The following is a 27796-nucleotide window of genomic DNA, read 5'->3' as shown; positions in this document are numbered from 1 at the left end:
GGATGTCCCACCTACCAGGGTGGAGTCACTCACAGTCTTGGGACTTCCCCTGTTGTTCATTTAAAAGCCTTTCCATTTTTCTTATGCTTCTTCCTGGAGTCAAAAGTCATCATGAAGACCATGTGGCAGAAGAGTATGCAGTTCCTCGTGATAGTATGCTGGCTTTTCGTGAGCTTGGAATCCCCTGCAGGTAAAAGGGGAGAGGGAAGAGAGGTCAGGGAAAGTTTTTTTATGCATGCACCTGTCCCTTTAACATCACAGTAAGAAATTAAGTCCCTTATTGGGACTTATTGGAAAACCCTATTGTTTTCCATCCTTGGGGGAAAGCTTTATATCCACGTACCAACTAAGAGAAGCACAGGAACAAATCCAAGTTTTAAAAAGTGGCAGCCTCAGTGACACTTGCATTGGTTACTAGTTTTCCGTTGCCACAGCAGAACTGGTGTACTTTGGATTAATTCCATTGAAGGCAATTCAGACAGGGTTTTCTCATATTCAGTTTCTGCCCGACAACATACACCTGTTAAACAGAGGGGAAAAGAAAGAAAAGAAGAAGAAAAAAGAAAGGAAAAGAGAAAAAGAAAAAAAGAAAGATTTATGGGAATCCTTGGTGCTTGATGTTCTCTGAGCTTGGTTGTTGTCTTAAAGATGTTTCATTACCAAACTAGGTAACATCATCAGTGCTAATGATATTGTGTTGCTTGTTAACTAGTTTGGGTAATGAACCGTCTGCAAGAAAACCACCAAGCTCAGAGAACCCCAAGGACCCCATATTTCAACCCTGAGCTACAAATATTCTCCTTTAAAGATGTGTGTATTTATTTATGTCCCACCTTTATTAAATTTATATATAACACAGCAAATGTACCTAATATTCCGCCCTCAACTTATTTTCTCCACAAAAATAACCACCCTATGAGGTAGACTGGGCTGAGAGTGATTGGCCCAAAGTCACCCAGCCAGCTTTTATGGCTAAAGCAGGATTGGAACTCATGTCTCCTGGTTTCTAGCCTGATGCCTTAACACTAAACCAAACTGGCTCTCTATACTACTCCATTCAAAGTAGAATGCTTTTTGGAGAGTAACTTAAACCTGCAGAAATGAAACGGCTAAAAACTATAGTGCAAAATATTTCCATGGAACTTGAGATATCACCTCCAAAGTGTTTCCCACGGATATATTGATTCTTTTTAAGTCTCTTGTTAAGAAATTGGATTAATACCTGGTTTCAGAAATTGGATTAATACCTGACTGCTGTCCAAGCAAAATCAATGCAAAATCTCTTTAGAAGTACTGATAGTTATTTAAATATCTATTTTTGGTGTAAAAAAAATCTATAAAACAGTCATAACAGTTGTTTTATACTGCTGTATCTGCTCAGGCACTGAAACTGAAATAATAACACAAATTATTCAAATTATTCTGAATTATTATCTGAAATATCTAGAATTATAGCCAAACTTTGTAATATAGCAATGGCAGTTAGATTTTCTGTACTTGATCAATTGCCCAGGGATGCTTAACTCATCCATAAATAATATTTTTAACAAACACGTATGTTATGCACTTTTTTTTTGCTTTTTAAAATTTTTTGTGTGTTTGGTCCCTGATCATGTATTTTATGATCATATATTTTATGATCAATATTTTAATAAGCTAAGGTAAACACATATGGAAGAGAGTTTAGAGAACATTAAGAAAGGCTTCTGTCTGTGAATGGAAACCCTCTTATATAATGTTATTTTTTTAATATGGTTTTTATTAAAAGATTTTGGAAAAGGGAGGTTAAAAACTAATAGAAACTAATATAAAATAAGAACAAGAAAGGAAAAAGAAATAAAAGAGAAAGCTAAAAAGTGTAAGAAGCGGGAAAAGGAAAAGAAAAATAAAAAAGGAAAAACTACAAAGTTTCTGATTTTGTAGCAGTTATAAATACAATCCTTACCACTTTCTATAGAGGGATGATTGAAAGCATTGTATCGTATTGTATTTCTGGTTGGTTGGGAAACATTACTGCTTTGGATGGGAAGGCTTTGCAAAGAGTGGTGAGGGGGGCAGAAAAGATTATTGGAATTTCACTTCCTTCTATCAGGACATGGCATATAAGCTCTGCTTGACCATAGTGTTGTCCGTAGTGTTGTCAGGGACTGTACACATCCTCTCTATGATCAGTTTTCATTGTTGCCTTCTGGGATATCTGAGATGCTTTGTGATGCTTTGTGATATCCAAAGCAGAACAACTAGATTCTATAACAGGTTTGTTCCATATAGTATTAACCTTGTTAACTCTCAAGACTCTTTCTTCCACTATGTATTCAAAATGGACTGTGATTTTAGTATAGGTTTTGGTGTCATTTTTGTATTACTTGGCATTTGTGGTGGTGTTGCTGTTATTATATTATTATTGTTATCTTGGGATGGTGACATTGCTCGGTAGGTGGCATTCCTTCTTTCAAGAGTGGCGCATTGGAATTTCATTTTAATGTGTTGTATATTCTGGTAAATAGCAATAAACCTTCTTTTTATCTTATCTTAATTGTATATTTACCTCTTACTCTGTGCTTACAAATTACTTTCTTCTTTCTATCCTATCTAATCATTAAAACATAAACATTAGGTCATTTTTCCCGGCATTAGGTATGCTTCCTAATTCCTCACAGTCAATATTCTTTGGCTGATGGGATCCAGAGCATGCCCATCCTACTGACCAAATTGGAAGGGGAGAAACATTTAGGAGAAGATGTTCCCTGAGGGGCCATGAAGGGCTTTAAAGAAGACAACCAGCACCTTGAATTGCAAATCAGAAACACATTGGCAACTAATCCAACTCAAAAAACCATAGTGTTATGTGTGCCAAGCAGGGGTGAAATGCTCCCAGTTTGGACCGGATCGCCTGATCCGGTGGCTATGGCGGCGGGTTGTTCGGAGAACCAGTAGCAAACATCCCTGCCACCCCCCACCCCCCCCCATGCCCAGCTGAGCCAAGCAATCATCAGAGGCTTTTTAAAATTATTTTTAAAATCATTTTTTCTACAACCTCTTCGGCAGAAAAAATGCTTTTAAAAGTAAAAAAAAAAAAAGCCTCTGATGATCCTGCGACTCAGCTGGGATCGTCAGAGGCTTTTAAAAGAAAAAAAAGCCTCTGTCGATCAGGCAACTCAGCTGGGATCATCAGAGGCTTTTAAAAGCATTTTTTGTACACCTCTTTGACTGAAGAGGTGGTAGAAAAAAATGGTTTTAAAAGTTAAAAAAAAAAAGTTGTCCACGCTCACCTAGTCACATTACCCCCCCACCAAGCCATGCTCACAGAACCGGTAGTAACAAATTTTACATTTCACCACTGGTGCCAAGTATCTGACACCATTTACTACCCATACACCTGCATTTGTCCCAGTTGGAGTTTCCAAATGCTCTTCAAGGGCAGCCCCTCATAGAGCATGTTGCAGTAATCTAGACGGCAAGTCACGAGGGCATGAGTCACAGCAAAACCAGGAATGGGAACAACTGGCCTGCAACCAAAAGATGTGCAAAAGCCCTCTTAGTCGTGGCTGCTACTTGCTCTTCCAGTAGAAGCTGTGAGTCCAAAAGGACCCTCAGATTGTGCATCAATGCTATGCCATCAAGGAGCAAAGGTGGAAAAACCTTGACACTGGAAGACATAATTACCCTAAACCACACAGTCTTGTTTGGGTTAATCCAAAGCCCATTGTGCCCCATCCAGGCCCCATCCAGCCTCCAGACACTGAGACAGGACAGCTGCAGCATCACTCAGGCAGCCTGGGATGGCAATATAAAGTTGACTATGATCAGCATAACGATCTCTTTAAACCATCAAATCACCTCATCCAGCAATCTCATGTAGGTTTTAAATAAAAAAGAGGACTGAGCCCTGCGACACCCCACAAAGTAGGAGCTGTGGTCTGGGCATACCCCTCCCCCATCAACAGCAGCTGGAATTGACACCAGAGGAAGGAGGAAAACCAGCACAACATTGTGTCACTCACCACTTGGTCACCACGCTATAAAAAAGATGTTGAGACTCTAGAAAGAGTGCAGAGAAGAGCAACCAAGACGATTAGGGGACTGGAGACTAAAATGTATGATGAACGGTTGTTGCAGGAACTGGGCATGGCTAGTCTAGTGAAGAGACGGACCAGGGGAGACATGATAGCAGTGTTCCAATATTTGAGGGGCTGCCACAGAGAGGAGGGGGTCAAACTATTTTCCAAAGTACCCAAAGGCCAGACAAGGAATAATGGATGGAAACTGATCAAGGAGAGATTCAACCTAGAAATAAGGAGACATTTTCTGACAGAACAATCAACCAATGGAACAGCTTGCCTCCAGAAGTTGTGGGCGCTTCATCACTGGAAGCTTTCAAGAAGAGACTGGACTGCCATCTGTCAAAAATGGAATAGGGTCTGCTTGGGCAGGGGGTTGGACTAGATGACCTACAAGGTCCCTTCCAACTCTGTTAATCTGTTAATCTATTAACATCTGTTAACACTTTTAACCTCAAACTCCCAAAACTGCTTCAGAAGGATACCATGATCAATGGTACTGAAGGCCACTGAGAGGTCAAGAAGAGCAAGGATGGGTGCATTACCTGTATCCTGCTCTCACCAGAGATCTTCCAAAAGAATGATCGATGTTGTCTCAATCCATACCCTGAATCCTGTTTATTTCATTCAAAATAACCTGCATTTTTCTTGACTTTTCTAAATTCACTGCCATGTTATTCAAACTAACCTCTAATAAAAGCTTTAGTTTCATTCCAAATCTTTCCTAAATCAGTACATTTACATAAACTATTTTTGACAAATTCTTTTAATTTCTTTTCACAGTCCTCCACAATTGCTTCTTTCTATACCAATATTTCATTTAGTCTCCATCTAAAAGAATTAGATTTTCTTACATAAACCAAATTCACAGGATTATGATCTGAAAAACTCTTTGGTAACATCTCTGTTTTTGAAACCTTAGTAGCCAAATCCTTTGATGTCCAAATTATGTCCAAATTATTGAAGAAGATTTACGTCTCTCAGGAAAGTAATATTCTCTCTTAAACTGCCATTTTTCTGCCTCCATATATCAATCAGCTCTAAATTGTCCATCGAATAATAATTTAAAAAAAACTTTTGAAAATTTGCCTAGAGTAACCTTAGTATTTTTCTCAGAATTTTTGTCCAGTTGTGGGAAATTGCTCCACTCCAATTCCCCATCAAACATTTATATAATGTAAGGTTGAACTGTGGGATTTCATGTTAATTGGAAAGGGTCAGTTCAACATCAGCTAATATAATTGGTAGAAGTCTGGCAATTCACTCTGCTGTGCTCTCAAAATTTATGTATTTTAAAGGTTAGTTAAAGGTTATTTAATCTAATTATATATTGAGTAATTTTATTATTTATTATTTCTTGGGTTTACAGTATATGAGGAGCGGCATGATGGCTCAGTGGTTAAAATGCTGGGCTTGTTGGCTGGAAAGCCAGCAGCTCGGGTTTGAGACCGAGTGCCATGTGATGGGATGAATTCCGTTATTTGCCACAGCTCCTGCTCACCTAGTTGTTCGAAAGCAAGCAAATGCGAGTAGATAAATAGGTACCACTTTTATGGGGAGAATGACCGCAGAGACTTCTTTGGAGGCCTCTGGCTCATGGCTTTGAAATGGAGAGTCCGCACAGACTCCTTTCTTTTCCTTTCCTTACTGAGAGGCACATGACATGGATTTTGTAACTTGCTGACTAACATAGTTACTATGTATTTTAATTTGATTTATTTTCTCTCTTTTAAAATGATTTCCAGATTGATTAGCTTTTAACATTCCTAAACTGATAAACAGGCTGGAGACTAGCTCCAAATAAGAAAAAGTTTGTTAGTACAAATTGGGGTTTATCTCTTTTGTGAACGCCAAACAACCTTTTCCCTTACAATTTACGCCCCTTCTTGAGGCCTGTCAGACCTCATTTTAACAAACGTGTGATATTATGGGATGCAAATATGTAACATGTTTGACTACATCATGGGTATCAAACTCGCCACGTCTTGTTGCCGTCGTGTGACATTTCATGTTGTTTTTCCCATTTGCAGAGCTGGGATGGGTGTGGCCTGCGCGTGACTCATCCGGCCCATGGGCCGCCAGTTTGACACCCCTGTAACTTATGTAACTGATTTCCTATGCAAAGGGGAGGTTACTTTTATCCTATCCAATCAACTTTCCTCTTGCATTTCCTTTGTTGTATTAATTATAAAAAGGAATGTAACATGGGGTTCGAGGTTCTCCTTTTTCATTGGGAGATCCCACTTTAACAGGATACCCCCCAAAAATGCTTTTATTTTTTTTATTTTTATTTTTTTTATTAAATTTTATTAACATAAACAAACGTAAAACACAAATACATGTAAACACTTATACATTAACAAAGAGTCAATCGACTAACTTCTAATGCTTTTAAATGATCTTCCAACTCGGTTGCTCATTGGGAAGGTGAACTGAGGCAGAACCTAGGGCCAGATTTGGCTGTCAATACCACTGGAGCCAACAGAAATTACTCCTGTAAATAAATAGTACAATACATTCTGAAGTTCTTAGGAATATTTATATTTTTAATTCCAGTTTTGGCATATAGCCTTCCAGCAAACAAATCAAAAGTAGTTAATGTAAGGATATGATAATGGTAACAATAACAATCCAAACCCAATCTGTTACTTGAACATTATTTGTACAGTAGCAGAAAATCCGATTAACAGGAACTAAAAAGATGAGTGGGTGTGTTGTGTTGACAATGAATTATAAACTTCTGAGAATATAAAAACCTGGTGTAAAAGAGTAAACTTCCTGCTTTTGATTCAGAAATATATTTTTCCCGTGCTGCTTTTTTATTGAATGCAAGCTCTCCTCTTTATTGTCTGTTGTTATCAGGCAACTGTCAACAACATAGAATTAGGATTTATAAATGGCACTCTAGAGCTAGCTTCCATAAATCCCACCATGAGGTCTTTACCATCAGAAATAAAATAAAGAATGATGACATTTTTATGTTTACTACAGCAGAAGGTTTCATAGATCAATGTCCACTTCCTTAGGCACATGAAATGTTACCCTTGCTCAGCTGGTAAGGGGAAGGGGAACAATAGATACAATGCAGAGGCATGTAAAAAGTGCAGTCGGTGAGCATTCATTAAAATTGAAACATCTTAGTCAGTGGTGGGATTCAAATTTTTCTACTACCGGTTCTGTGGGCGTGGCTTGGTGGGCATGGCATGGCATGGCTTGGTGGGCGTGGTGTGGCATGGCTTGGTGGGCGTGGCAGGGGAAGAATACTGTAAAATCTCCATTCCCTCCCCACTTCAGGAGAAGGTTACTGCAAAATCCCTATTTCCTCCAGATCAGCTGGGACTCGGGAGGCAGAGAATAGATGGGGGCGGGGCCAGTCAGAGGTGGTATTTACTGGTTCTCCGAACTTCTCAAAATTTCCGTCACCGGTTCTCCAGAACTGGTCAGAACCTGCTGAATACCACCTCTGATAATAGCTATCAAATGACTGATCACTGAAGGAATGAGAGCAACTACGATTCCGTTAAAAAGACCATAATCTGACTCAAGCAGGTAGAGAAGGAAAGATAGAGGACAAGGAGCAGAGCAAAACTGATCCATTTAAAAAGAAACACCCAAATGGAGTAATTTTGGGCGGTTGAATCTAGCCATCATTTAAATTTTCCAAAGTACTCAGAGATGCTGCTATCTTAGTAACTTGTGGGAAATTTTAAAAAGTGAATTCAGCAATTTGAGGTGATGGTGGTAATTTGAGGGCAGGGAGCAGTAATGGTAGACCTTCTCTCCAGAAGTTGCTCCTAGACCCCTCTTCCAGCTGCTCTTTTTGTTTGGAAAACAGAACTGGTTCTTCCCTTCCAGTACCTCACATGGCAGATTTTCTGCCCTTAGGTCAGCTTTACCATCCCATCTCCAGAATAGACAGAAAATTCAACAGCCAGTCAAGCTGGCTCCCAAATGAGAAGGTTTTTTAATATCATCTTCTGCAACTATGTGTATTGAGCTGCTATGAGCTGCTGGTACAGTTCTACAGAGGAATTATTGAGTCTGTCATCTGCACCTCTATAACTGTCTGGTTTGGTTCTGCAACCCAACAAGACAGATACAGACTTCAAAAACAATTACTACCAACCTGCCTTCCATTGAGGACCTGTATGCTGCTTGAGTCAAAAAGAGGGCTGTGAAAATATTTACAGACCCCTAGCATCCTGGACATAAATTCTTTCAACTCCTACCCTCAAAACAATGCTATAGAGCTCTGCACACCAAGACAACTAGACACAAGAACAGTTTTTTTCTGAATGCCATCACTCTGCTAAACAAATATTTCCCTCAACACTATCAAACTATTCACATTAGGCTGCATTACTATTACTATTAGTCTTCTCATCGTTCCTATCACCCATCTCCTCCCACTTATGACCACATGACTGTAAGTTTGTTGCTTGTATCCTTACAATTTATATTGATATTGATTGTTTCCTAGTATGATTTGATTGCTTATTTGTACCCTATGACTATCACTAAGTGTTGTACCTTATGATTCTTGATGAATGTATTTTGTCTTTTTATGTACACTGAGAGCATATGCACCAAAGACAAATTCCTTGTGTGTCCAATCACACTTGGCCAATAAAGAATTCTATTCGCACTGGCGCGAACCTGTAATCCAGCTACTCCGGAGGCTGGGGCTGGCGGATCGCTTGAGCTCAGGAGTTCTGGGCTGCAGTGCGCTATGCCAATCGGGTGTCTGCACTAAGTTCAGCATCAATATGGTGATCCCCAGGGAGCCGAGGGCCACCAGGTTGCCTAAGGAGGGGTGAATCGGCCCAGGTCGGAGACGGAGCAGGTCTATTCTATTCTATTGAATCTACTCCTTCATTCATAACAAACCTGACTTTTCTGTTTGATGAAACAAAATGTGTGGCCTTGGGTTATTCTCCACATTAACAATCTGGATGTCTATGGAGAAAAGATCCAATCTGGGTTAGTCAATGGGACCAGAGATTTAGTCTTCTGAGTTTTCGGACTTGTGCTGGAGCCCTGAGAGAGAAGTTCCCTGAGGAGAATGGACTCTAGCACAAGTCCAAAAGCTCGGAAGATAAAACCTCTGGTCCCATTGACTAACCCAGATTAGATCCATGCCATATTCATAGGACACGAATATTTGCCTTCCTTCGCCTATGGAGAGCATTCAGATGGGACTTGTTCCCTTTCATTTTTTATATGTCTTATTTTATTTGTGTCCTAGGTAAATGGCTTTTTAAAAATGCAGACATTTGAGCAAAACTGTCATTATTGATTTTGAATACCTACTCAACTAAGAGACTAATTGCTATTATGGACAAATAAATGCTCATGTTGAGTATAGTTATGAAAGGTAGAAAATGGAAACGAAACAATCACTTTAAGAAACAAGCATCTTCTCAGCTTTCTGATTTTTATTTTGCTGTCTTTTCCTTGGTTCTTAAATCTTCCTCTGGACCGTTCTGGTGTGGATAAAAATGTCTACCTCTGGGAAGTGGCTCTCTGATCTCAGAACTAAACTGGGCTTCCTTTTTCAGAGGCTGAGAATATTCTATGCTACAAAACCTTTGATGCAGTCTCAGGGACTTGCAGTAACTTGTTGGGAGGTGGTGTTTCCCAGGAAGACTGCTGCTTAAACCATGAATATGGTTTCCAGCGGACGGAGCATGGGCCCTGCCAGTCCTGTCGGTAAGTGAAACACCAACAGTTCTAATTAACTGCATATTTGTCATGTGCTGCACAAGTGGTCCTAAGCTTACTTTCTTCTAACCCTCCAAATATTACCCATTGGTGGAGTGCTGGGCATCTTTCCTTAGGGTTGCTTATCCCATCTCCTCTATAGGAATAGAGGCTATAGGATAGTCGCATGCACTATGCATACAGCACCATGCAGTTCTCATCTGCTATCTCCAAGCAGGGCTAAATAAGTTCCTGCCTAAACATTCTGAAGCTTCTATTGGTCAGTGACAACAATATTCCACCACATGTCCCATTGACAGAAGTGTTTAATTTATGCCCAGGCTTCCTGTTTATACTTGACCCACCACTAAGGACAGGTGTGGGTTCTACTTACCTTTACTATCGGTTTGCATCGTACCTGTGCGCGCATGCGCAGATCACTTATGATGATGTCCAAGTCAGTGGGCGGAGCCTCCCGCCGGTTTTACTACCGGTTCTATAGAACTGGTCCGAACCGGGGGTAACCCACCACTGACTAAGGACAACTTATTTAAGAGCCCTGGTGGCGCAGTGTTAGAATGCAGTATTGCAGGCTAACTCTACCTACAGTCTAGAGTTCAATCTTGACGGAGCTCAAGGTTGACTCAGCCTTCCATTTTTCCAAGGTTGGTAAAATGAGGACCCAGATTGTTGGGGGGCAATATGCTGACAATGTAAACCACCTAGAGTATGCTGTAAAGCACTATAGGCTGGTATATAAGTCTAATTGCTATTGCTATTATTTCAATAAAAATGAGGAGTATAAAACACAAGGACATTGATGCAGTTAGAATCAAAACCTAAATTAAAACCAGTTATTAAAATTAATTAAAATGGTTAATTTAAACATTATGCTAAGCCAGGGTTCTTAAACAATGGTTTATTGAAGCCATTATGAGCCACAAGTAGCTGTAAACCCAGGCTGTATAAGACATAATCTACACATAATCTATAATACATAATCTATCTTCCGATAGATTTTTTAATTAATGTATTTTTGTACTTATAACTTCCAGATTTTTTTCCCATTCTCCCTGCCTGTAGTTTTATCTAGCATTTATCTGGATTTGGTTAAGTGACCAATGCATAGCTTTCTCTACATCTAAGTATAGAGAATCGCCTAGAGAAACAAAACGTTCTGTTTTAATTTCACATTATTCCTTCTAAAGAAATGTAACAGCAGATTTAAGCTAAATGTTTTCCTTGTTCATTGAATCAACATTCTGGCAATCAGCTCCTCCCCCCCTCCCCCATGTTCTTTGTGGAATTATGGAACATATATATGAACATACTCTTACATACAATTCCTAGTTAAATTACAGAACATGTCATGATGACAAAAAATTTGGGCATCTTTTTGACAGATTAATAATGGTTAAGTCTACCCTGAGTAAAAGCGTGCTCATATCTTGCTCTCCTTGGAGGCATCTGGATGGCAGCTACTATGGGATCAAAATGCTGGGGAAAAATGGGCCTTTCCTCTAACCCAATATGGTTCTTGTTGGCTTGTCTTTGGATCCCACTACTGAAGCTCCTTAAGTGTTTCCTTTGTTGTTGGGAAACAGGATGCTGGGCTAGATGGACCCTTGATCTGATCTAAAATCATGGCTGGATTTTACATTATGGGGAAACCCTGATCCAAGTCAGTTATCTTTGCTCTGCTTTTCCTTTAGCGAAGCTGAGTGGAGTGAATGGACCTCATGGAGTTTATGCTCGGTCTCCTGCACTGAAGGTGTCCAGCGGCGCAGGCGCATATGTTATGGCTACCATGGAGGGGCATGTCCACCTGGTACACAGAAGTGGGAGATGAAATCCTGCGTTCTGAAAGAATGTTGTCCTGGTAAGCAATTTTCTCTCCTCTTGATCTTTATTTAAGCTTGAAGCTAGAAATGAGCCAGGGTCATTTCTTTATCCTTGCATGACCTTGAATTTTGAGATTTTGTAGTCTTCCGAAGCAGGATTCTAAATTAGCTGGAGGTGTTATCTGTCCTACCCACCCACCCCCGCCATTTTAAGTGATATTTCGAGAATTTCCCCTCCCAAAGCACCACCTAAATACTTATTCATTTATGCCATCTTGCTTTTCCTCATTAAAAAAAAAAAAAACAACAGAAGTTGTGGGGGAGATGTGTTTGTGACATCCCAAGTGTTAAGTTTGTCAGCACCAATCGCAATCAACTTTTAATGCCATGTTCCAGAATGTTTCCTTTTTCTTTTTGTAGAATGTACCCTGGAGAGAAAAAGGTACATGTGAATTCGACTTCATGAGAGTCTTTCCAAATTTAGGCGCTAGAGGGCTTTTGGTCTCTCGCCCACTTCTAGTGGCAATGGCATCCTATCTGCCTAAAATTAGATTCTCGCAGTAGCTGCAATTTTACACCCATGTATCTGGCAGCTATTCCTACTGAGCAAAACACAAGCTTATTCCTGAGTAACTGGACTAGACTCAGTTGGGTGAAGCTTCAGGCAGAGCAACATCTCATCTTATTCATTTGAAATACAGGTGATTAATCCTCAGTTAAGGATGGAAATTATAACCGACAACTCTGTTGCCAAGCAAGGTGATTGTAAAGCATAACATCAGGTGACTGTGCCAAAATTACAATGGTCCTTGTGGCGGTTTTGGTTGCCATCGTTAAATGAATTCCACATAGTCTTTAGGCATGACATCGTGAGATTGCCTTTTGTGACCTCCTGCCAGCTTCCCTGCTGATTTTTGCTTTGCTTGTGGGAAGCCGGCAGAGAAGGTCACAAATGACAATCACATGACTGCTGGGATGTTGCAACTATTTGCAGTTATGAACCGGCTGCAAGTACTAGAACCATGATTAGGGGGTCACCATGATGGTTGCATCTATGAGAACTGGTTGTAAGTCTTCTCATTCAGCACCGTTGTAAGTTCAAACAATCCCTGAACAAGTAGTTGTTAAATGAGGACTACCTGTATAAACTTAGAACATTTTAGTTACATCCATAAACAATAAAACTTAGACTTACATATCACCTTCATTGTGCTTTAAAGCACTCTTCGGGCAGTTTACAACATCAACATATTGCCCCCAACAATCTGGGTCTTCATTTTACTGTCCTTGGAAAGATGGAAGGCTGAGTCAATCTTGAGCCCAGTCTGGATTGAACTCCAGGCTGTGGGTAGAGTTAACCTGCAATACTGCATTCTAACCACTGCACCACTAGGACTCCCTAAGAGATAATCAATGTCTGAGGCATCCACTTTGGGAGAGTATGTCGGTAATGTGGATAATACTGGCTTTGACAGAATTTCTATAGTTTATGAAATAAGGTTATTAATGAACTAGAAAGAAGAAAAACACCACAAGCATTCTCAGTCTTCAAGTCTTCAGCAATTATTTTGATGGGCAGAAAATCATGAGACAAGTGTTGGCTTGGGTGGTAAAGATAGCAGGCTAAATTGTTTTTAAAGAGAGTTACAATAGACAATTGAAAGCAAGCAAACAACCTTTTTGTTTCCGTTTTTCAAAATTGTCCATTGTTTTCCTTTAATGCCTGTAATCAGAAAGTTTAAAGACAGATTTCTTTGTTTGATGATTTGCACAGGACATCGGTGATTCTGTGTGGAACAATGATCCCATGTGTCTGCATTTTTTTGGCACAGCTCCAGAAAATTTATTTATTTTTATTTTATTTATTAATTATATTTATATACTGCCCTTCTCCCGAAGGACTCAGGGTGGTGAACAGCCAAGATCAAATACATAAATATAAAAATTAAAAACAATTTAAAACCAGATTAAATACTTTGGCCCATGATTAAAAACATCCCATTAAAATCCAATTTAAAATTTAAAACCGTTAAAATTAGGCTAGCCTGGTTTGCTGGAATAACAAAGTCTTCAGGGCACGGCGGAAGGTGCGCAAGTCCGGGATCCCCCGTACCTCCAGGGGCAGCTCGTTCCAGAGGGCAGGAGCCCCCACTGAGAAGGCTCTCCCCTGGGGGGTCGCCAGTCGACATTGTCTGACCGACGGCACCCTGAGGAGCCCCGCCCTGTGGGAGCGTACTGGCCGGTGGGAGGCTGTTAGTAGCAGAAGGCGGTCCTGTAAGTACCCAGGTCCTAAGCCATGGCTAATAATGGCTAATAAACCCACAGATTACCATTTCCTACGTGATAATTTGTTTTGATACTTTCACTTCCTCATGTGTGTACGTTTTTTGGAATCCCCCCCCCACCCCCAGGAAATGGGATTTTGCAATTTAGTAATTCCCCTGGTTGGATGTGGATTGCTTTGTATTATGTCTAAGGGCTGATGAGTCTCCACCATGCCTGAACCTTGATGTCAAATGTTCTTTCCTTGCAGTGATGGGTGGATGGTCAGAATGGAGTGCCTGGAAACCTTGCTCAGTGACCTGTCGGACTGGGACCCAGTTAAGGGAACGAACTTGCACCAATCCAACCCCTTTCTGTGGAGGCACTTGCATAGGAGTCAGCAAAGAAACCAAGCCATGCGATACTAACCAGATTTGCCCAAGTAAGTTGGGATAGAGAGGCAGTTTGGTGTAGTAGTTTAGGCATATGTTGGAAACTGGAAGACCGTAGGTTCTAGGTCTGCCTTAGTTCCAAAGCCATCTAGGTGGCCCTGAGCCAGTCTTATTCTCTTAGCCCTAGGAAGCAGGTAATGGCAAACCACTTCTGAAATCTTGTCAAGAAAACTGTAGGGACTTGGCGTGCATGTACAAATACCCACCCATCCACACTTACAAATTGGGATAATTAAATACTTGAAGAACAATCTGGAGTGAAAAGTAGCGTGATGGAGAAAAGAGAAATGTTTACTAAAGATTGTATTTCAATCTCTAATTTAGGGTGGGCAATCCAGTCTACATATGGCTTCCCTGAAGGTCCCTTCTCAAATGTTACCGGATTTGGGCGGGAGGGCAACCAGCCCTGATTGAGGGCAGTTTCACTGACTTCCATTCACCATTAGATAGGAAAAGGTCAAATAACAACTTCTTAATTATGCAATCTCTTAATTATGATCTCTTGAGTTTTACTAGCAGATTAATACAGAATGGTTTTATTTGAAGTTGTTGACAAAAGCCAAATTCCTCTTTAGGATTGTAAGGTAAGAAACAACCAATAAACTTTATTTAGGGCCAAAAGACCTAAAAGCAATAAGGATATTGTTGGCAATTCCATAAGGAAGCTATGGCAGTTTTCTGGCCTGGCTCACAATCTCAGGATTTTCAGCAGAATTTCCTTCCAACCACGAATAGCAATTTTTGTTTCGTTAATTTTTTAAAAGTTTTCACACTTCCTTTGCTATGGAAAGAAAGAAAGAAAGAAAGAAAGAAAGAAAGAAAGAAAGAAAGAAAGAAAGAAAGAAAGAAAGAAAGACAGACTTTGAGAATGGGGAGATAGAAGGCAATAAGAAGAGAGAGAAAAGTTATGAGTGTACTAAGATAGCAACTTCAACTTCTCTAACTTCAGCTCTCAAGATTTTTCAAAATGAGTGTGACCTTTTTGGGAGTAACCAGCTGGGGAAATCTGAATTAAAGGAAATCTCAGTGGTAGATCAGTTTGACCAGATCAGGCAGACAGAGAGGAAGAGATATATTGAGGCCTGATAGAAAGAAGAAAGGATTAACTCAAGATAGCAGAAAGAAGTATGATTGATATGAATTGTATCCCTGGTCTCTTCCACAAGTTTTTGACCCAGCATCTTCTGATTTTCATTCTTCTTTCATGTTTTTCTTTTCAATGCAGCTCATGGAAACTGGGGCAGCTGGGGACCTTGGCAGCATTGCTCCCATAATTGCGTTGTAGAAGGCTCAGCTTCACTGCCTCAGCAACAACGATCCCGTCCGTGTAACAATCCTCCACCTTCTTTCAGTCCTCCAGGCATGCCATGTCCAGGAGCAAGCCGGGAATCCCAAAGCTGCACAGGACTGCCCTTCTGCCCACGTAAGAGAAGGAAGCCACACTTTCAGTCATCCCTAACCAGCAGGGTGTAGAAGGCAACTTAGCACTCCTAGGAAGATGCTCTTTTCCTTTATAGCTGGCCATAGGACAACCCTCTCAACAAAGCAGAAGACCAGAGGCTGTGCTCCTTGGGGTCTTAGGCCAGCTAGTTCGAGGTGAATAGATCCGATTGGCCCATTGCTCGTATTTTGAAACACGCTCATTGGTCATCTTGATTTGGTTTGAGGAGAGCTGCGCTCCAGGACATCTGGAAAGTGCCAGGTTCAAGAAAGCGAGTCCTGATTACTTTTTAGGAGCAGGAAAGATATAATATGCTTTTATGGTGTTTCTCTGAACAAGTATGGAGGCCAGGAAGTGATAAGGACCTGCCTCAGGGATGAAATTCAGCTGGTTCTATTTGTCTCGGGCGAACCGGTAGCGGTGGCTGCGGGAGGCTCCGCCCACCCGCCCGGACGTCATGACGTCACTTTTTTGCGATGATTTTAAGCCTCTGTGCATGCGCAGAAGGCTTTGCGACACACGCACATTTGCGAACTGGTAGGGGAGGTAAGTGAATTTCACCCCTGACCTGCCTCTTCTCTCTTTTGACTCCACCCATTTTTTTCTCCCACAGGGGATGGCAACTGGGGCAACTGGAAACCATCGCAACCCTGCAGTGTGACCTGTGGGGTCGGCCAAGTCTTGCAGAAGCGTCTATGTGATAACCCTTCACCAAAGCATGGAGGGAAGACTTGCCCTGGGGAGGACATACGTAGACAACCCTGCACCATCAAGGTGCCCTGCCCAGGTAATGGGGAAAACAAAGAAGGTAAAAGAATAGAGAGAACCTGTGAGAGACTAATCCACAACCTGAACACAGAGAGTTGCTTCTAAGGTAGCTGAATCCAATGAGGTCCACGCCCACCCTCTCCCCCCATTATGCATCTGTTCTGTTCTAGAAAGCTTTAACCAAGTTGACATTTGCATAAATTGGAATCTACATTAGATGTGATTTCTGCTCAACTAAGGGATGGGGTAACACTGAGAAACAGGACTGGGTTTAACGGGATCTCTTGAGTCAGGCCCATATTTTATGCCTAGTCCTTAGAACTTCTCGGCTAGCAACATCAGGTGTCTTCAGCAGAGGTGTCTTTGCCCTTCTGGGTACACTGCTAGAGATAGGATCCAGATATATGGGGAAGGATGATTTTGTTCCTGTAAAACTGTGGGTGGCTTTGGGCTTAGATTCTTCTCTCTCAGAGAATCTGGCTGGAGAACTGTCCCCTGGCCTCAACCCTTTTCTGCACTGACCAGATCTTTTTTTATACGTTTCCCACAGTGGATGGTCATTGGGCTGAATGGTCACCTTGGAAGAATTGCAGCCGTTACCAAATGGATATTACTATTGAGTGTGAGGAAATCCCTGCCTCTCAGTTAAGAAATAGGAAGTGTATTGGACGGCGCAATGGGGGCAAGCCTTGTGTGGGACTCGGCAGAGAATCCAGGACCTGCTACAATTTCCAAGGATGCAGTGGTGAGTATTGGGAATCAGAAAAAAGGTACAAAGAGCTTCCATGTCCCAAAGCAGTCTTCCAGGGGTGAAATCCAGCAAGTTCTCACAGGTTCTGGAGAACTGGTAGCGGAAATTTTGAGTAGTTCGACGAACCGGCAGATACCACCTCTGGCTGGTCCCAGAGTGGGGTGGGAATGGAGATTTTGAAGTATCCTTCCCTAGCCATGCCCACCAAGCCACGCCCACAGAACCGGTAGTAAAAAAAAATTTGATTTCACCACTGCAGTCTTCCCCAATCTGGTAGGCTCCAGATGCCTGGCAATTACTAGTCTCCTTTTGTCCAAAGAGCTCACTGTCTGGGAATTGAATTCCAGCACATCTGGAGAAGCCAGGAGGTGGCTGTTTTTTTCTTACACAATCCTGAGAAAGTTCTAAGAAGTAACAGGGATTCCATTGAAACGTGTTTTGAATATTAAGATCCTCCTAAGTGAGGGGCACATGACATGGATTTTGTAATTTGTTAACTAACACAGTTATTTTGTATTTTAACTTGACTTATTTTCTATGTTCAGGCTCATTGCAGATTGGAACGTAGAAAAATGTTTATCCTATCTTTGTATGGATTCATTCATTAGATAGCTTTTAATATTCCTAAACTAAAAAGATAATTTACAGAAGGATGTCTGGATGCTATCTTCTGATAAGAAAAAGTTTCTTATTGTCAACCAATATCTGGTTATCTAAATTCAAACAAGCTTTGTGGTTGATTTACTGTGCAAGGAGGGGTTACTGTTATCTTGTCCAACCAACTTTCCTCTTTCGTTTTTCCTTGTTATGTTAACTATAAAAAGGAATGTAACATGGGGATCAAGGTTCTCTCTCTCCTTTTTCATAGAGAGATCCCACTTTATCAGGGTACCCCAATAAACTGCTTTTAAATGACCTTCTGACTCGGTTGCTTATTGGGAAGTTAAACCGAGGCAGAACCTAGGGCCAAATTTGGCTACCATGAGTCCAGGTAGAATTTATCTTTTTTATCTTTTTGTGAGCATATCAATTATCTGCTGAAAAAGTTCAGGGCTCCAGCAGTTTGATGCATGTGGTGAGGTCAAAAGTGCAGTAAAGGGAAAGCAAGAACTTTACAGAAGTAGGGATTAATTTTGAAGGGCTCTTTCTTCATGTTTGCAGCAGAAAATAACTGTAAGCAGCACTCACTGATTGGTCTCTATAACATCATCTAGAAAACATTCTACCTGAAGAATTTTGCATTTAATATGGCATCAGAAAAACATTATTGTATTCATTTTTAAGTGACAAATGAACAGTTTCCTCGGTAAATCACACAATGCTTTTAAAACAGAAAAATGTGGATAAGGGAGAAGATTGCTCACCAAGCTAGTATTGTATTCAGTTAACTGCTCTTTTTGTTATTCATAACACAAATCAGAGGTGGGTTTCAGCAGGTTCTGACCAGTTCTGGAGAACCGGCAGCGGAAATTTTGAATAGTTCGGAGAACCGATAGTAAAAATTCTGACTGGCTCTGCCCCCATCTATTCTCTGCCTCCCGAGTCCCAACTGATTGAGAGGAAATGGGAATTTTACAGTAACCTTCCCCTGGATTGGGGACGGAATGGAGATTTTACAGTATCCTTCCCCTGCCACGCCCATCAAGCCATGCCCACAGAACTGGGAGTAAAAATTTTTGAAACCTACCACTGACACAAACCTGGGAGCAAACTCTGCTCACCTCATGACTGACTGACTTTCCATGACTTCTCTTTTTATACTTCCCTGTTCCAAAATCCCTACCTCATCCATTCACAAATGTAGGGGATTGTGCCACCCTAATGCTGTATATGTGTTTGGCATATAGTTTCATCCTATTATAATAAAATAGGATCAATATCCTATTTCCCCTATCAGGCCTCTAAGGAGTTCTTTTTAGGCCCCTTCTAATTTCACAAGTAATTTGTGGTTGAGGGATAGCAACTTGCTTAAAGTCTTTGAGTGGCTGTGTTTACATGATACCCTTAGCTAGCTTACTTACAAACCTAGGAGAATCATTCAATAAGCTTGGTTAGTGTTAAACTGGGTTAAGATTTTTATGGGAGGCTTATTTTATCAGACAAACATAACTCATCTGGTTGATTAATGGAAAGCCAAAAGGTTGTTTAATATAGTACCCAAGTTACACATGTCTGAACGCTATGATAAGGCAGGGATTCCCACCAGTGGTGAAATCCAAATTTTTTTACTACTGGTTCTGTGGGCGTGGCTTGGTGGGGGTGGCTTGGTGAGCATGGCAGGGGAAGGATACTGCAAAATCTCCATTCCCACCCTCTCCAGGGGAAGGATACTGCAAAATCCCCATTCCCACCCCACTCTGGGGCCAGCCAGAAGTGGTATTTACTGGTTCTTCAAACTACTCAAAATTTCCACTACCGATTCTTCGAACTGCTCAAAATTTCTACTACCAGTTCTCCAGAACCTGTCAGAACCTGCTGGATTTCACCCCTGATTCCCACTCATGTCTTTCTGGGCCCAGCCTGAGATGTCAATCGTGGTCCTATATTAGATAAAGGGCAATGGTGAAGGCTGCCCCCGATGAAGTCTGCTTTTTTTATTGTTGTGTTTCTTCTCAGTGCCAGGAGCCTGGACAGTTTGGAGTCCTTGGGGTCTCTGTGAGCCAGCCTGTGGACCTGAACCTATAAGGACTCGTAAGAGAGTCTGCGAGCCCATCTATCCTAATTATCCGTAAGTCTGAAATCTGGAAGGAAGGAGGGTTGAAATAAGAACAGTTTCAGTCAAAGGTTAGGACTGCACTACTGCTTCCAAACTTTGTGCTTGAAGTGGAAAAAAATGAAACTTTGATCTTGGGTTTTACCGATTAGATTGATAGTTCCTTATAGAAATGGTTAGCTTATATTATTATGAAAAAACAAATAGTTGTGATTTGATGTTAATGACTTATTTTATTGCAATAGAGAGAGTCGGAAGTCAATGCTTCTTTTTCTTTTTCCTAACCCTTCCTCACTTCTCTTCCCCCTCTTCCTCCCCACTGCTTTCCTATTTACTTTCGTATTTTGTATCTTATTTTATCTTATAACTCAATAAAAACGTTAAACTGAAAGGGAGGGGGGGAAAGGTTAGGACTGAACTAAAACTTTTAATGTAGTTCTCAACTCTTGGATATTTGTTGCTACAACTTATTTTATTTATTTATTTATTTATTTATTTATTTATTTATTTTATTGAAAAGTTTTATAGGAAATGCAAACATTTTCTCTCCCCCCACCCTTCCCCCCTCACCCCATCCCTCCCCTCTTGCCCTCCCACCCATCCCCCCACCCCCCTCCCTGACTTCCCAGAACAAGCACAGGGTATAGCACTCACAAACTTAAAACTAAAATATGCTAACAAATTATTGACTTCAAATTCTTTCTAGGTCTTTAACTCTTTATAACTCAAAACACTATAAACATAAGCTAAACATTAAAAATATTTCACTCATAAGCTATATGAATCTTCTTAGTCTGATACTTATTTTGAATATAATCAATTCATCTTCTCCATTCCGATATGTATCTTTCGTTTGAATGGTCTTTAAGATATGATGAAATTTTTGCCATCTCTGCCAAATGCACAACTTTTAATGTCCATTCCTCAATAGTAGGTGGATCTTCCTTCTTCCAATACTGTGCCACCAGTAACCTGACAGCTGTTATTAAATTCAAAACCAACTTAGTTTCTATTGCAGTACAGTCCGTAACTATTCCCAACAAAAAAAAAAAACCTGTGATGTAAATTTAATCTTTTTCTTTAAAATATTTTGAATAACCCACCATATTTTTATCCAAAAAGCCTTAATTTTTTTACATGTCCACCATATATGAAATTACGTAGCATTTTCACATTCACATCGCCAACACTTAGGTTGTAAATTTGGATACATACAGGCTAGTTTTTTTGTGTCTAAATGCCATCTATAAAACATTTTATAAAAGTTCTCTCTTAAGTTTTGGGCTTGTGTAAATCTTAAATTTCTAACCCATATCTTTTCCCGTGTTTCCATCATTATTGGTTCTGCTACATTTTGTGCCCATTTTATCATACAGTCCTTGACTAGCTCTGTTTCTGAATCTATCTCCACTAACACATTATACAACCTTTTTATATGCATTTGACTTTTGTCTCTTATTTGTTTTATCAAATTCTCATCCTGTTGCAAAATACCAATTTTTTGATCTTCTTTCCATCTGGCCTGCAGCTGCCCATACTGAAACCAAGTTCTAATTATTCCTTCTTCTCTTAATTGCTCTATAGATTTTAATTGTAATCTAACTCCTTCTTTATAAAGGAGTTCCTTGTATGTAGTCTTATCTTACTTTTAGTCCAAATTTATATTCTCTATCGCGTGTCTAGGTACTATATTGGTAACTTATCATTTAATTTGTATTGATACTTTTTCCAGACACGCAATAGAGCATTTCTTAGTATATGACTTTTAAAAGTCTTATCTACTTTCTTATCATACAATAAATAAGCATGCCAGCTGTAGACTTATTTATTTTATTTATTTTATTAGTCACATTTTTATGCCGCCCAACTCCCAGGGACTCTGGGTAGCTTACAACAGAGAATAAAGCAGTGCAAACAATATCCCATACAAAAATTTAAAAGAAAACATTAAAACCCATACACTCCAATTCGTGGCTGGGTCTCGCAAGATCACCATAGTGAGATCAACAGCCCCAGGCCTGCCGGAAGAGCCAGGTCTTCACCGCTTTCCGGAAGGCCAGTAGGGTGGGGGCAGTCCAGACTTTAGGGGGTAATTGGTTCCAGAGAGCTGGGGCAGCCACAAAGAAGGCCCTCCCCCGCGGGCCCGCCAGCTGACATTGTTTAGCTGACGGGACCCGGAGGAGACCGACTCTGTGGGATCTTACCGGTCGCTGGGAGCTGTGCAATAGAAGGCGGTCTCGAAGATAGCCTGGCCCTGAGCCATGTAGGGCTTTAAAGGTAATAACCAATACCTTGAATTGCGTCCGGAGACCGATAGTCTATTTGTTTTTATGAAGTTAGTTCAGTAACGGCATTCAACTGCACTTGCCATCTAGCAGAACTTAGAAGGAGTTCCTGCTCACACCCTCGTATGTGTGAAGAGCATATTCTGACTGGGGATTTTCAGCATTCCTAAAAATTACCCAAAGCAGCCCTTTCTCCTTTGGAACCTTTCCAAATAGTTGAAGACTGATGAGGATTGCAATTCTCAGGATTCCCAATGTGCTGGGAGGTGTCATCTTAGAGAAGGCCAGTAAAAAGAAACATTTTGGGTGGCTTCTGGCTCTTCTGCCTTTTGCATCTCATCCTGAAATATCTTCTTTTAGTTTCAAAGGAACAAGGGAAGCCATAGCCTGGGGCAGTGGTGAAATCTGAAGCGGTTTACCACCGGTTAGCTGGCTGCACATGCGCGGTAGCTGCCAAACATGTGCTGCATGCGCATGCACAGTGCACACCAAACACACACCATGTGCACATGTATGCACAGTACGCACCAAACACATGCTTCACACAGAAAAAGGAGGCTTGGGAAGGTAAGCAGAACAGTGAGGGTGGGGGAACAGCTGTGCTGCGTGATTTAGATTCACTAGAAAGCAGGATTTCCTGCTTTCTACGATTTTAAATCGTGCGGCACAGCTGATCGTTGGAAATTCTGGCTCGGAGGAACCGGTAGCTTTTTTTTATTACTGGTTTTCTGAATGAGAAGAGTCAGTCAGACTGTCAGCCATTCTGGAGTCCTATTAGGAGTACCATGTCTTGATCTAATCAATAAAAAGCAAATCCCAACCAATTAAAAAGGATTGTAGGTGTGACAACCTAGCTCTATCCTGCGTCTCTCATTGTTCTGCCCCAGCTACAGATCCCAAAGAACGCAGCACACACAAAGTCCGTTCAAAGCTTAGTTTACTAAATAAACCAGTCTTTTACAACAACGGCTGTTAATTAACTGCATTAACAGCCGCCAAAAATTCAAAGAATAATAACTGAAAGCTTACTATGGTTGGCAGAATGCCCAGAAGCAATTTGCAGGAAGCTGATAAGATAAGCAAGACAAGACAGGAAGGTATGTGAACTAAGTTGTTCCCTGCAAATTGCTTCAGTCGGAGTACCAGCTGCACAGGCTGCTGGCGCACCACACCAGCCTCCTCGCTGTCAGAATCAACTACTAGCTTCACAGGCCGTGTACGGGCCACAACACTGATATATATATATATATATATGATGAGGAACAGGTTAAGGAAAGCAATTCTTGCTGGTGGAAGAAGCATCAACTTGTTGCTCTCTTAAACAACTTAGCCTCAATGGCAATCAGTTCCTGTGATAAATGATTCACCGTTTCTGGGTAAAGAGCAATTTCTGCAATTGCTCTTGGCATCTCTCAGTTTCTATTGCTCCCTGTCCATTTCTCACCTTCTCATTTATTGGCTTGCTTCTTTCCCAGAAAAGACATTGACTGGGGATGCTCTGAGCTGGCTTTCCATACTTTGAGGCAGGGCTTGGAGAGATTTGGCTTACTCTGTGATTTCTTTTCTTCTTCTTTCTTTCTTTTTTTTTTTTTTAATGTGTTGCCTTTCGTTTGGTCTTCTTGCTTTCTCCCACAGCTTTCTTTTCAGGGAAAAGATGCTCCTTGATGTCATAGGAACAGTAGCATCTGAGCCCTGATGCTCAGAGCACAAAAAAGGAAACCAATACAAAACAATGGCAAATTTCCTGCTCGAGCCGGAAACCATTTTTGTGCCCCACAGCCAGCTCTGTCATGAATCCCAATGAAATAGCTGCTGCTAGAAGGTGGGGAGGAGCAGTAAATTGTTGGAAAGCAGGAGTAGTTCTGACATGTGGCTTACCTCTGGCTCAGGAGAAGACAATAGCCCATGGCAAGACAAAATGTCAACTGCTCATCTAATCGGATTCTGTAAATGGAGATAGAGTGCTTCTGGGTGCCATCTTGTTCTGCCCAAGGCAGCCAGTGGGAGGGTTATGTGTGGTTTTCATGTGAGAGATGGTCTGTCTAGCATATCCAGTTAAGACTGCCAAGAATGACATTCAAGTTTGGGTGTGTGTGTGTGTGGGGGGGGGGAGGGCGGAAGAGGGTCTTTAACTTTGTCCCCATTAAATTTATTTATTTTTTTATTTATTGGTTCGATTTATATGCCGCCCTTTTCCAGAGACTCAGGGCGGCTTACAATGCGTTAAGCAATAGCCTTCATACTTTTGTATATACCTGCTGAGTAGGGCTTTCGGGCCCCCCCTAAGCGGTGTTCTTTTTTATACAAAGTCAGCTTATTGCCCCCACAATCCGGGTCCTCATTTTACCTACCTCGGAAGGATGGAAGGCTGAGTCAACCTTGAGCTTGGTGAGATTTGAACTTGCAGTAAATCCTGTCAGGAGGCAAGATTAGGGCCCTTCTATTTTCTCAATAATGTTGATCAAAGTATTTTTTCCTTGCTCTTAGCAGTTTCTTCTGTTATTAGTGGAGACAGTAAATTTAAATCACTGGAGGAAACTAAATCCTTGCAGGGAAAGACCATAGTAATCTCTGCACTACAACCTATAGCAGGGGTGTCAACCTCACAGCGTCACGGCAGTATCACGTGATGTATCTGGACTTTCCCCCCTTTGCTAAACCGGCTGTGGGCGTGGCCAGCGCGTGACACATCCAGCATCTTTTAGAGCAGTGATCTCCAACCTTTTGGGCACCAGGAACCGGTTCAGTGAAGAGAGGTTTTTCCACAGACCGGAGATGGTGTGGTTTTGTGTGCTGCCTGCATCCCATGGATGGGGCTTCGCTTGTTTGCACTGCCCGGTTTCTGGCGGTCTGCAGACCAGGGGTTGGGGACCCCTGTTTTAGAGTCATCCAACCATTGTCTTGTCAAAATAACAGTAACACAATAGCAATAGCACTTATACTTATATACAGCCCTCTCTAAGTGGTTTACAGAGTCAGCATATTGCCCCCAACAATCTGGGCCCTATTTTACCGACCTCGGAAGAATGGAAGGCTGAGTCAACCTTGAGCCAGTGAGACCTGAACTGCCAAACTGCTGGTAGCTGGCAATCAGCAGAAGTAGCCTGCAGTACTGCATTCTATCTACTGAGCCACCGTGGCTCTTACAAACAGACTTTATTTAATTTATTTATTTATTCATTTATTTATGTAATTTATATGCTGCCCTTCTCCTGAAGGACTCAGGGTGGCTTACAAAGAAAACATTCAACAATTCGAAAATTACATAAAAATTAAAATCCAATTAAAATTAATTAAAATTATTTCAATGTAAAAATCCCCCAACGGATCAGCCCATTTGATATAAAAGAGCCACGTCTTCAGTTCGCGGTGGAAGGAGAGGAGGTCGGGGGCTGTCCTAAGCCCGGTGGGCAAACCGTTCCAGAGGGTCGGCGCTCCCACAGAGAACGCTCTCCCCCTGGGGACCGCCAGCTGACATTGTCTGGCTGATGGTACATTGAGGAGGCCCGCTCTGTGGGAGCGCACAGGATGATGGGAGGATGGCAGGAGATGATCCTGCAAGTACCCCGGGCCTAAGCCATGTATATAGCTGGCTTGGTGATCTTACAAAGGCATTATAAGTTGCTAGTGCGTGAATGATGCTTTTATGTTCTGTTCCTTAGCATCACCCTATTCCCAATATCCAATAAAACTTTTTAAGTGACTGGTTGGGATTCCAACTCTTTTTGAAAGAGGGCGTTCAAAGAAAGCCAACTAAGGGATTTTTGCCCGAGCAGCATATTCTCTGTGGCAGGAGGGAAAGGAGAGAGGGCCAAGAATGATTGGATCATGGTAATGGGAAATTAAAGAGGTGATGGGTAAGGTCTCTGAGTGCCATATAAAACCTGGATATTACTAGTACTCATATCTATCCTAGTCAAATAAGATTGGAGCACAAGGAAAAGAAAACGTACCATTCACTCTTTCTGGGTTGTTGGCTCTGATTCTCTATTTTTTTTTCCTCTTTTGGGTTGCAGAAAGATGATGGTAGGAGAGGATGGGAAGGAAAAAAATATAAGTTTTTGGGGAATCCCCAAACCTCAATGTAAGCGTCTGGATGGACAAGACTTGGAAGTGGTGGAAGAAACACAATGCCAAAATGTGCCTCCTTGTGAAGGTGAGGAGGTCACAGTGAGATTCCCTTGGGGAAAAAAATATATATCAAAGCTTCGCATGGCTGCTCATCTCAGGAGTCAGGGGGCAAATGGCACTTCTAATTCTGGGCTATCTTGGGAAGCATCATGGACAAATCTGCCAGGGACTATCCTGTATTTAGGAATGTTTTGAAGCTGCTGGCATTTATCTGTGGTCATAGAGAGGATGCAGGTGTCAAGTACTAGACATATTCCAAGTATCCCAAGGCCAATTTTTCTGCAAAAAACTGGAGGGAGGCAGAGGGAGGATTCAGTTATGTACACAAGAATGCTCCTGTTCTCCACTGGTTTGGAAATTTGTAATCCTAAAGGTTATGCCTCTCAGATCCTTGTGGGCTCTCTGCCCAGATTCCATTTTTCAATACAACTTCGGTGGCTGGTTAGTGATGAATGTAAAGGAAGCATTTTGTGGGGAGAGTCTTTATTCCTGCATCAAAGGCTAATTCCTATTAAAGAACAGGGAGCAGATTGGAATCTGCTTGTGGAGTTCTGCATGAATTGCTCTAGAGCAGCAAGGATTTGAGTCCTGGTTATTTAACAAAGGCAATTACACAAAAGCAGTTCCCCAATTCAGCGTAAAGCTGCTAGGATAGAAGACATTTAGGAAAACGGTTGTTTTTAATGTCTGAATTCAAATGTGGCACTGAATATTCAAAGTAGGACTGGACTTCCTGTTTACTCCAATTCCTTTTTTACTTTCTTGTAGACTGATTCTGCAGAACTGGAGGCTATAAATTGCTGTACTGGAAATTCCTGTGAACCATAATATATGCGGCTGTGAGATATGCTGAGTTTGCTTCCTATGATTTTTGCACCCATTATCTACTGCTTTTTTAATGATTAAATAATCATAGAGTAATAAATTACATTGGACTTTTGTCTTTTCTATATACAGTAAAGGAGAAAAAAAATGAACATGTTCTGTGTTGTCTTCCTGTTTTTCAAATGCTATAAGGCATACTTGATCTTAAATATTTTTTTTAGCATTGCATCTATATTTACAATTTAAGGGGTATAGTTCAGTGGGTGTTAAGCCAATGATCTCTCATTTAAGAGTTCCACAAGAGTTAAAGATACACTTTAGCAAAGGAATCAACTTGGCATTCAAATGTTTTACTTGTAGATACAATGAAAAATGCAGTGAACATATAGATGTGCTGAAAAATGGATTAGTCAGTTTGCTTTAAAGCCATAAACACTTGTAAAACAAAAATCCATTTTAAAGATTTCATTATTAAATTAATGGCATTGTCAGCTACCACCTCATGCTGGCTTGTGCTTCACTGCTACGAAGTGACAGATTGCTATGAACTGCTATGAACTGACAGA

The 27796-nt window shown here is 41.1% G+C and overlaps 1 protein-coding gene and 1 non-coding gene across 2 annotated transcripts; both read left to right on the top strand.

The window, feature by feature from the left end:
- The first annotated feature begins 5 nt into the window (after window positions 1–5).
- CFP (complement factor properdin) lies at window positions 6–27333 on the top strand. The gene is made up of 10 exons (XM_034433970.3): window positions 6–190; window positions 9620–9770; window positions 11474–11640; window positions 14136–14306; window positions 15542–15739; window positions 16371–16544; window positions 17076–17270; window positions 19893–20004; window positions 26291–26430; window positions 27174–27333. The coding sequence occupies exons 1-10, from the start codon at window positions 112–114 to the stop codon at window positions 27176–27178; spliced, it is 1392 nt and encodes a 463-aa protein (XP_034289861.2). The 5' UTR covers window positions 6–111; the 3' UTR covers window positions 27179–27333.
- Window positions 8704–8986, top strand: LOC148115298 (signal recognition particle RNA). The gene has a single exon (XR_015732848.1).
- Window positions 27334–27796: the final 463 nt, after the last annotated feature.

Source organism: Pantherophis guttatus, chromosome 2, assembly GCF_059756535.1.
Source record: "Pantherophis guttatus breed Tessera chromosome 2, ASM5975653v1, whole genome shotgun sequence".
Taxonomy (NCBI): domain Eukaryota; kingdom Metazoa; phylum Chordata; class Lepidosauria; order Squamata; family Colubridae; genus Pantherophis; species Pantherophis guttatus.
Note: the sequence above shows the minus strand (reverse complement) of the source record. Positions and strands in the feature narration are given on the sequence as shown.